Here is a 10,450-nt window from a genome sequence, read left to right as displayed (position 1 = left end):
CCTCCTGCATCCAGCACTGATTTCCAAGATGCTCCCCAACTGCCCCTTAACATCTGACTCGAACAAACGCTTTCATCCTCACTTTCTGTAGAATACTTCAATTTTCCCATTAAATTAACGCATACCCAGCTCACTGGCTGAACACATTAATAAATACTTAAGAAAAAATTTTTGGTAAGATTAACAATCATTTCCATTCAAAATAAGGTGATAACTAACCAGTTCTTAAAACGGCCATTTGAATGGTTTTAGTGGTCTGCTTTAGAAACTTTGGGATGAGTGTTTAAAAAAATAAAAACAGACAAAAGCAGTAACATATGTAATATGTGTGTGTGCACGCGCGCATGCACACACGAATATTTTCAAAAAATAAAGATTCTTCTACCTGTCTTGCCAGTTACCTCTGCAGGTGCCAGGCCTCCCTAGTTTCCAAGGACCTCTCTTCCCTTCCTGAGTGGCCAGGGCCCCTTCTCCCTACCCTCATCTCTACCCCAAATTATGTCCCCTGCTTCCTCCCCACCTTGCCATGGACCCCGATCCAAGGATTCCCTCCCCACGTGGCCAGGCCCCCGCCCCCGCCCCCCCCCAGCCCCTACTTCTGAGGCTCACCACTGTTCCCCTCAACGTCCCAGGCCCCATTGCTGCCACCCGCGTTCCTTCCTCTTCCTGAGCCACTATCTCCGCGTTCCTGGACCAACTTCACGCTGTGGCTGCCGAACCCGTCGGGGAAAACCTCTCGTGGGGACTGCGAGACCACGTGCGACCCTAAAACCCCAGATCTCCTCTCCCGCGCTGCCGGGTTACATGCACCAGAACCCGGGCCAGCCAGGCGCGGCCTCTGGTGCGCAAGGGCCCAAAATGACCGAGGACACGCCGCCACCACGAATTAAGGGGCCCCGGAGCAAACCAGGTGCCAACTCGCTGCTACTTGGCCTCTCTCTGGGAGGAGGTGTAGGTGTGTGAGTCGGGGAAGGGGAGCGAGCCGCGCTCTCAGGCGGGCGCGGTCAAGGCGCCGCGGCCTGCGCAGCCCCGAGGGCCCTGCGTCGCTCTCCCGAGCCAAGGTTCTCAGGAGCGGGCCGCGGAAAAGACGTTAGCGGGAGGAGTTAGCGGCTGTTGGGAGAACGGGTTCAAGGAAACAGTCCCTTCCAAACCCCGGCCGTCGCGGGGCGGGCCTCCTTCCTCCTTTCCAGACATCTGCCACAAGAGGCGCGGGTACCTACGGCGACCGCCCGCCCGGGCACGCCCGAGCAGGTCCGGGTAGGAGGAGCCGGGGTCCGTCGCCGGTTGGCCCCACCCGGCCCTGAACGCCCAGGGGTCGCGTGCGTCCACCCGGAGCATGCCAGGTGAGGGGACGCCATAGCGATGCGGCCTCAGAGCGCGCACACCCCCTGCGGTTGGCATGGAAACGGCCCCCGCGAGGCCCGGGAGCTCCGCTGATTGGCCGATTTAACAGACGCGGGGCGGGGGTGTTGAAAGTAAATAGCTCTGAGCGCTGGGCCACCAAAGCTGGGACTTCGGCGCCCCGACTGGAATCTATTAACATCTCGGTCTCCTTCCGCCCCGCCCCCTTCGGCGGCTCCTCATTCCCAGTCTTCGTGTGCACTTGCTAATTGTTGGAGACAGATGTATAAAGATATAAGACGGTGAAGAGCGAGGCCCGCTGTGGGTTCCAAGCAGGTTTTGGGGCCTTCTGTCTTGTGGGAGGAGGGCCGCGGAAGAGCACCCTGCTTATCACTTGGGAAAGGGACGTACTTTCCCACAGTGATGTATCCTGGGTCATTTGTTTGCAGGCAGCGGGGCGGTGGGGTGACGGATAAGCATCATAGCCCGGAAAGACACGGGCTTGTAGGTTTGGACTCCCAATTAACGTGGGGCTTAGTGTCTCGGCTTGGAGGTTTGTCAGATGTCTCTCTCTCTCCTTCCAGCCGTCAACCAGATCTTGGAAGAAAGCCTGGAGAGATTCAAATCACTGTTTTGGTTCAAAGCATCTTTGATCGCTTGCACTGTGGCTTAGGCCCTTTCAGCCCTAATAATTGCGGGGAAGATATCTCACAGTGCTCTCTCTTCTGGAGATTCGCTGCATCCCTGGAGCCCCTGGTGGAAGAGGTTGACTAACCGGCTTGTCTGTTTCTCCTTCCTTGCTAGCAGTAGCCTGTGGAGACTGAGGCTATGCATCTCAGCAGCTCCAAGAGCGGAGTAGTGCTGGCTCCAGTGTCCCGAGGTCCTGATGCCTGTCAGATGATAACCAGAGCCCAGCTTGGCCAGGATCCGCCACAAAGAACAGTACTAGGGGTGCTAACTGAGAATGGGCAGTACAGGAGGACCTGTGGCCAGGTAATGCCTGAGAAGAGCCGGGAAGGCTACTCGTTGAGAAGGGCTCTCATGTCTTGGTGGGAGGTGGGTTTCTCTTGAAATTTTACCTCCAAACTCTTCTTGAGTATTCAACCATGGAATCTGGACTATAGGGACATTGACTTTTTTTTTTTAAAGATCACATTGTCAGGTCCCTTTTCCAACTAGAAACATGAATAATTTTCTTTGTTATTTTGCCAATATCAAGGAAATAACACATACTGTTTAGGTCAAGTATGTGTAAAGTCAGTTAAGTTCTGGGCTAAAAGGGAATGTGAATGCCCCAAAATAAACTATGGAACTGGGGATCTTCCAGATTGGAGTGGTATTCAGATTGATCTAGGCTGTGCCTGAAGCATCCTGGATAACCTTTGTTAAGCTCATTGGTGATGGTGTCAGAATCAGGATTGGATCCGGCTATACTAGATTACTTCCAAATGCATGCTTCAAAAGTCAGCTTCTCCTCAGGACAAAGGACAGTTAGGCAAACGGATCATGGGCCATCTGATATCAGTTGCTTGTGCTTAACTGATCATAGGTACCTCCCTTAACAGACTGTAAACAAATTCAGACACTTAAAATGCGAATGAGGAGTTTGGATCCTTAAGAATGAATTTTGAAATTAAAAAAAATATTCCTCAAGTATGTTATTAGACAAGCTTCTCATAACTGTGCCTTAAGCCTGTACTGCACATCTATAGTGGAATGAAGTTGGCAATAGTACAGTGGAATAGGTGGGCAGGTATTCTTTCCATTGTATAGGTGAGAAAATTTGAGAGGTTTAAGAACCCGCCCCCCCCAAAAAAAAAGTCATGACGGAGGCCAGATCAGAAGCCTCGTCTACTGACTCATCTACTGACTGTTCAAGGCATCTGTATTTTGGTGGCATCTGGTTATGGGAGAAAATTACCCAAAGTAATCTGTTACAAGCTTTGGAAAAAACTGAGTAAAGGTGGTTTTAACAAACTTAATTTGCTTAGCGATGTTTACTTCTTTAAACTTGAAGTCTAAAACCTCTCATGAATTGGTAGTTACTCCTATGCTCACTTTAAATTCATAACCGTTAGCTAACCTCTATGTTGCCAGGCACTACCTCTACATTTCCCGGTTCTATTCCTCTACAACCTTCTTATAGAAACCTTCTATTTTATACTTTCCCTTCTCTCTTTATCCTCCAAAGCCTCTATCTCCATCCTTCCTCTCAGCTAATAACTTTATATCCTATTTTCCTAGAAATATAGATGCAACCAGAAGAGAATTTCCACATGCTCCCATGTATCATATACTCTACCATCCCCTTCCTGCTTCATGACCCATGTGTCCCTGCTCTTATGTAATGTGAACCCCCATGTGTGCAGCACACCTGATGCCCTCTTGCCTCTTCAAGGATATCATTCCATCAGCTCTTCTGTCTCAGTTTTCTCTTCTCTACTGGGTCAAACCCAGAAGCATGCAAATATATTGTGATTTTTTTTTTTTTCAGTCTTAAAAACCTTTCAGCTACAAAGCTCTTGGCAGCAACTGTCCCATTTACGGCAGTGTTTCTTGAGAGTTTGTCTACTGTAAACTCCATCAGGCTGAGGATTTTGGACATCAGGTTTTCTGCTGTATTCCCAGTGTTTAGAATAGTGCCTGGCCAGGGTAGCATGCAAATGTTTGTTGAATGAATACTCTGTCTCAAATTCTTCTCTTGTTGTCTTTGACTCAATTCTTAATCCTTTCCTTACTTGACTGATTGGCAGCATTTGACACTATTGATCACTCTTTATTCCTTGAAATAGTTTCTTCTCACTCAGCCTGGAAAACACGGCTCTCTCCTGGTTTCCCACCTAGCTCACTGGCCACACCTCCTCAATATCTTGGTTCTTCCTCATCCAATATCTAAAAGCTAGAGTGTGCCAGGGCTTAGTATTTGATCTGAATCTGCACGCGTTCCCTTAGCACTCTCTTCCAGTCTCCTGGCATTAAAAACCATCTATCTGTTGATGACTCCTCCTTCTATCTCCAGTCTGGACCTCTCAGCTATGTTGCAGGCTCACATGGTGAGCTGCCTACTTGATGTCTCCACTTGGATCATGCAGTAGGCATCTCAAACTTAGGCGAAACCAAACACCAACCCTGGCCCCAGACTGCTCTTCCCAAAGTCTTCCTCATCTCAGTAAATGGAATATCCATCCTTCCTGTTTTTCAACCCCAAAACCTTCGTCATCCTTGACCCTTCTTTTTCTTCCACCCCACATCTAATTTGCTGAGAAAATACTATTGGCTATATTTTAAAAATGTCTAGAACCTCATTTATTATTCTCATTATGTCACATAATAAGGTTCTACATCTTATAGGAGAATTTATGCATAGTATGCATTTCTAAAATCATCATGTTTCTAAGTAACTTGGTTTAAATGTGACCTTTACAGGAGCCTGTTGACTAAAAGTTAACTATTTAAGGAGGACAATAGGAACTCAGTAACTATGTGTCAAGAACCTTGCTGGGTTGGTATAAAAGCCTGTCATGCTACAAGCACAAAAACTGATTTACAATTTTCCACCCACATGTGGTACCTAGTTCACTTTGGAGGAGAGCTATAGTTTTTCTTTTTTTCTATAATCTTGAGTTCCCTTTGATAAATACGTGAGGAAGATGACAAATTTTAGGTAGCTCCTTTCCCAAATGTCAAATGTAGACAAAGATAAGGGCAAAGTCATCCTTTGGAAGCTTCATTTTCTGAAATTCAATTGCAGACATAGATATTTCAATTTAAGATTCCTCTCATCTTTCCAGCCTGCTGGTTTGAGTCACATGGGTTCTTAGCACCTATGAGGGCTACGGGGGGGGCCTCTAACAAAAAACTTAACCCTTTTCTAGGGGATCACAACACTCAGGTGTTTCTCTGGGTCAGAAAATGTCTTCCCTCCAGCTGGAAAGGAAGTGCTGTCTGACAGCGGGGTTCAGGTGCCAGCCAAGCAAGGATTTGACATGTACATGGATGAGCCTGAGCAAGGGGACAGAGACAGCTGCACAGGGCGAGAGGGGATGGCATTTGAGGATGCCTATGAAGTAGACACCAGCACACTCAAGTCAGACCTTCACTTCCTGCTGGATTTTAACACAGGTAATGGGACTCACCTGTGGCTGATGGTACCCTGGTCTTTGTAATCATCTGCAGCGTTTAGTAGCATATAACTAGCAAGAGAACACCCTGAAGTAGTAACTATTTTCACAACTGCCTGTAGAGGGTTAGTGGATGGAACTAGTTTTTAAATTAAATGTTCTTACCTGATAATGTTGAACCCCCTGCAGTTTCCCCTATGCTGGTAGATCCATCTCTCCACTCCCAGTCTGAAGATGCATCAGATTTTGGTACAGATGTGATAAATGTGACTGAATATGCTGAAGAAATTCATCAGTACCTTAGAGAAGCTGAAGTGAGTTTTCCCAACTTCTCCTTCAATTTCCAGCACCCCAAGCACTTCATATTAAGATAGTTATACACTCTTGGCCATAACCACTAGTGAATGGCATTCTTGTGACATCTAAACATGAGAACATTTATGAAAAATAATAGTTGTGAGGTGAGTAGCAGTTATTTGGACTATTTCTCTTTGACTCATAGGGTTTGTATGTTAAGTATTTCACTCTTGGGGATAACGATTATTGCCATTTTCCCCCTCCTTTAAGTCATCTGTTAGCTAATTGCATTACAGAACCAGAATTTCACACTTTCTTCCATACCATGGTAAAGATGTATCTGGCTCTTGACTGAGTTTCCTGCTAACCTTTGCTCATGAGATTTTTAAAAATAGCAACTGTTCTGTGGCGTAATCTTTCTAACATAGCAACTATTTGAATATCAAAACTCTTTCCCCAAACAGATAAGACACAGGCCCAAAGTGCACTACATGAGGAAACAACCAGACATCACAGAAGGCATGCGAACGATTCTGGTAGACTGGCTGGTTGAGGTGGGAGAAGAATATAACTTTCGGGCAGAGACTCTCTACCTGGCCGTCAACTTCCTGGACAGGTTTCTTTCCTGCATGTCTGTTCTGAGAGGGAAACTGCAGCTTGTAGGAACAGCAGCTCTTCTCCTGGCTTCGTAAGTGTTCTTCAGCTCAAATAATGTGAAACTTCAGCCTGTCAAAACACTTGATTTCCGTTCCCATTTATTGGAGAAATGCAGTGCTTGATAAGTAAAACTTATTCATGCCTCCTTTGATAGAATGTCATCATTTTTACAGTGTTTACTGAGAATCTGAACCTTACCACATGTTCACTCTTCAATTTGGATGTTTAAGATCCTCTTAACAAGAAGTTCAATATCATGACTAAGGCAGCCATCAGCTCAAATTCAGGATCCAATTTAACTATTTTGTGGTGTAGTCTTTTGGCTGTATTCTAGTATGAGTAAATGTCCTATTAAAAGAGATTTTGGTTATATAAAAGCCTTCTTCATGGTCTAGCAAGTGACTCATAATAACACAGTTTATTTGGTTATAGTGAATAAACTATTTTAGCTGGTTCCTGTTACTATCAATCATTCATAACAATATCTAATTGTGTAGAAAAGGGCTAGGTTGCGGCTAATCTTCTTTTAAATAAGTGACCTGCTACTGAATGGTAGTTTCCTTTCTATTCTTCTGGTCTCAGACATTATACTTATTAATGCCTAAAATTTTGCAAAAATTTCCCTACAGAAAGGAGAAACAAAAACAAAACCAAAGAATTGATAACAGTGAAATTGTATCATTATCTATCTCTTGGATACATAGCGTCTTTTGCTAATTCAATAGAGAAAACTGAACATGATCTTTCAAAAAAATCTAAGACCGAAGGAGTTTTTTCCTACCATTGTGTTCAACATAACATTCTTTTCCACAAGATGATTTGAAGTCTATAGAATTAAGAGGAATTTACCCACATGTCTGTCATTCAGAATCTTTCAGCATATGAGAAGCCAAAACCTAAAATTCCCAGCTGGAAATTGTTTCTTTACTATCCCGTAGCAGCAAGTACGACACATCCTTGTCATACTCGTGTTCTTGTTCTGGAAACGAGCTCCTCCTCTTTTCACACCTGTACCATTTCGTGATTTGTAAGTGATACTTAAGTCTGCAAGGGCCATGTGACAGGCATGGTTGTGACAGCACAAGAGGGAGAGCACAGGGTCAAAGCTTTACTTCCCCAAACTCTTTCCCTTTTGTAGGAAATATGAAGAAATATATCCACCTGAAGTAGATGAGTTTGTCTATATAACTGATGATACCTACACAAAACGACAACTGCTGAGAATGGAACACCTGCTCCTGAAGGTCCTGGCTTTTGACCTGACAGTGCCAACCACCAACCAGTTTCTCCTTCAGTACTTAAGGAGGCAAGGGGTGTGTGTCAGGACTGAGAACCTGGCCAAGGTAGGCCACGTGACTTCCAAGAACTTCAGTGCCAACTGGATAAAAAAAGCAGCCTCCTTCAGTTCTTCCTTCCTTTTCAGTTCTTTGCCTTGGGCCCAGAAAAGCTTTTTGGCAACTGGAAGAGAACTAATTCTAAGAACATGATTTCTGCTTACGAGACATTACTAGTAATCGTGTTTGGCAGACATGGGTTGTCTAATCACCCAGGTCTTAGAAAAAATTTAAGCTTGGAAACTGTTCTCTTGTTATATATAGACCACATGCAAGCAATACCTCTTAGGTTTACAGAATGGGAACAAGATAAATATGGCTCTATTTGGCTCTAATCTCATCCTAACTTGTTAAGTAATGAAGCACTATTTGGTCATTTGGAGTTCTAGAACTTTAGTTGAAGGCACTAAAGTATTGGTTTGGAAAACTTGGTTTCCATCCATAATGATCTAATATATCTGGTATTTATATGCTATGCAAAGAGTAATAAGGATGTCTCTATAAATTTCCCAATATGTTTCTTTTAATTTGATAAGTTCCCACTGGTACTGTTCTAGCCTCTGAACTGCATGTATTTGCCTGATAAATTAATAGCTTTAACATGGACATATTTTTGCCTTTGGATGAAGGCTCTAGTCCGCTCTAGTGGCCAGAGCAATGCTACTTGACCAGCATAAACCTGCACTACTAGTATAAATAACCCTCACGTATACTGTACGGTTAGGCCAAATACTTGCCTATCCATTTTGAAATTTACTACAATGTAAATGTTATTCTGGTTATGGACAGGCATAGCAATTATTAACCCAGTGAATAATTTTGAGCATCTATTTCTGCACTCATCACTAGATGCACAGTGAACAAAGATGACAGTTTGTCCCCTTGACATTTCTAGGTTTGCTTGTAACCTTAGTCAAATTCCTAATTCCAATGAGATTTTCTCTCTTGTGCTTAGTATGTAGCAGAACTGAGTCTCCTTGAAGCTGACCCGTTCTTGAAATACCTTCCTTCACTGATCGCTGCAGCTGCTTATTGCCTGGCAAACTATACTGTGAACAGGCACTTCTGGGTAAGATTCTAGTTGCTTCTTTCTAGATGAACCTCAAGGCCTATCTAAAGTCTGCTCAGTAACCCTGAAGGCTTAGAATGGGCTGGCCTCTTATGAAGGAGAGTTAGTTAGCTTAATAAGGAACTGGTTGCCTTGCCAGCAGAGTACAACGTGCTGCTGAGTACTGCAGGTCAGTCTTCATGGCTTGGACTCAGTGGCGTAGCTCACTGGGGAGCAGAGGTTGTAGAAAGTCAAGGGGATGGTGGTGGCATGCTCAATGAATGGAAGCAGGTCTGGAAACCTCAACACCCACCTTTATGCAAGGAGGGCTGTTGTAGTGTAAGCATTGACCACTTCAAGGCAAAAGATGTTGACTTTTCCCCTCTGTGTAAAATAACCTGGGTCCAATTAGGATGGTCAGAGGTTGTATCAGGCTTTCAAAGGAACAGGGCAGTTAGCATTGCTTCTTGGCTTGTGACGGTTGGCAAGATTAGAGATGGGCCCCTAAGATTTGGTTCTGAAGGCTCACTTTGTGCTATAAGAGTGGGGCATCTACTTTTATTTTTCTAGAATTCTTATTTTTTATTCTGAATTTGGCTAAGACTCATTCATATTCTATTTAAATAGAGTGTACAGGTAAGTAGAGGCTCTTTAGAGGCCAGTAAAAAATCCTGCTCATGAGAGAATAAACTGTGCCCAAATTGAGCATTATAATTGTACAATATGAGCAAATTTAGAACTCTGTTTTTCCTAATATCTTATTTCTAAAGCCTCTGAGGAAGGATTACAGTTTCTTTTGAGATGAACATGGATACTTACTAAGATTTCAGATTTCTGATATCTTATAAAGCTATATGATGCAATTTTCTTTTGTCTTTTGTTTTGATTAGCCAGAAACCCTTGCTACGTTTACAGGCTATTCATTAAGTGAAATTGTGCCTTGCCTGAGTGAGCTGCATAAAGTGTGCCTGGGTATACCCCATCGACCTCAGCAAGCGATTAGGGAGAAGTACAAGGCTTCAAAGTAAGCTCCTGAAATTCTCTTATCTAGGCTCACTATTTAAAGCTTTAACGAGTGATAGTAATTTCAGAATTAAAAATAGAACAAATTGTATATCTGGTGCTAGGATGGAAAAGTAAGGTTTCATGTCAAATCAAGAAAATCAGTTTGGAGGGGCCTAGATTTATAATTTGTCAGCGTGTAGTACATCTAGTCAGCTAGCTCCTTCCCTTCTGTTAAAACTACTAGAAAGTTTTCTGTGGCCCACATGAGATTTTATGAAACCAAAGTCCTTGACTTGAGCTGAACTTGCTTTGGGTCTCATTTCAGGTACATGCACGTGTCTCTCGTGGAACCACCCGCAGTCCTTCCTCTACGATAAGTTTCAGAACTGAAGCGCTTTCAGAACTTAATCTCCAGATCAACAGAATTGGTCTTGATTTTTATAGGTTTCTGCAGGTTGGGTCAAACTAGTGTTGCTATGATATAGGTGACATATTTTTTAGAATGTAAATGTATTGAGGTTCTCTTAGACATTGGTAGCTTGTAATATAGTCTAAACTTCCTAAAGAATAAACAACTTGCCTTCTGACCACGTGTTAGGCTTATTTACTGATTACCATGGCTGACACACTTGCCTGGAATTTTAGTT

At 43.8% G+C, this 10,450-nt stretch overlaps 1 protein-coding gene across 1 annotated transcript; it reads left to right on the top strand.

Annotated features, from left to right (window-relative positions):
- The first annotated feature begins 1,596 nt into the window (after window positions 1-1,596).
- CCNA1 (cyclin A1) lies at window positions 1,597-10,211 on the top strand. The gene is made up of 9 exons (XM_061170881.1): window positions 1,597-1,662; window positions 2,149-2,334; window positions 5,217-5,463; window positions 5,652-5,776; window positions 6,224-6,447; window positions 7,555-7,759; window positions 8,706-8,819; window positions 9,689-9,822; window positions 10,129-10,211. The coding sequence occupies exons 2-9, from the start codon at window positions 2,170-2,172 to the stop codon at window positions 10,178-10,180; spliced, it is 1,266 nt and encodes a 421-aa protein (XP_061026864.1). The 5' UTR covers window positions 1,597-1,662; window positions 2,149-2,169; the 3' UTR covers window positions 10,181-10,211.
- The last annotated feature ends 239 nt before the right edge of the window (window positions 10,212-10,450 follow it).

This window comes from Eubalaena glacialis, chromosome 16 (assembly GCF_028564815.1).
Source record: "Eubalaena glacialis isolate mEubGla1 chromosome 16, mEubGla1.1.hap2.+ XY, whole genome shotgun sequence".
NCBI classification, from domain to species: domain Eukaryota; kingdom Metazoa; phylum Chordata; class Mammalia; order Artiodactyla; family Balaenidae; genus Eubalaena; species Eubalaena glacialis.
Note: the sequence above shows the minus strand (reverse complement) of the source record. Positions and strands in the feature narration are given on the sequence as shown.

Excerpts from the sequence above, each read along its gene's own strand:
- CCNA1 (XM_061170881.1), top strand. The coding sequence starts at position 2,170 with ATGCATCTCAGCAGCTCCAAGAGCGGAGTAGTGCTGGCTCCAGTGTCC. Across the intron at positions 2,335-5,216 it reads ACAGGAGGACCTGTGGCCAG|GGGATCACAACACTCAGGTG; the intron begins GTAATGCCTGAG and ends ACCCTTTTCTAG. Across the intron at positions 5,464-5,651 it reads CCTGCTGGATTTTAACACAG|TTTCCCCTATGCTGGTAGAT; the intron begins GTAATGGGACTC and ends AACCCCCTGCAG.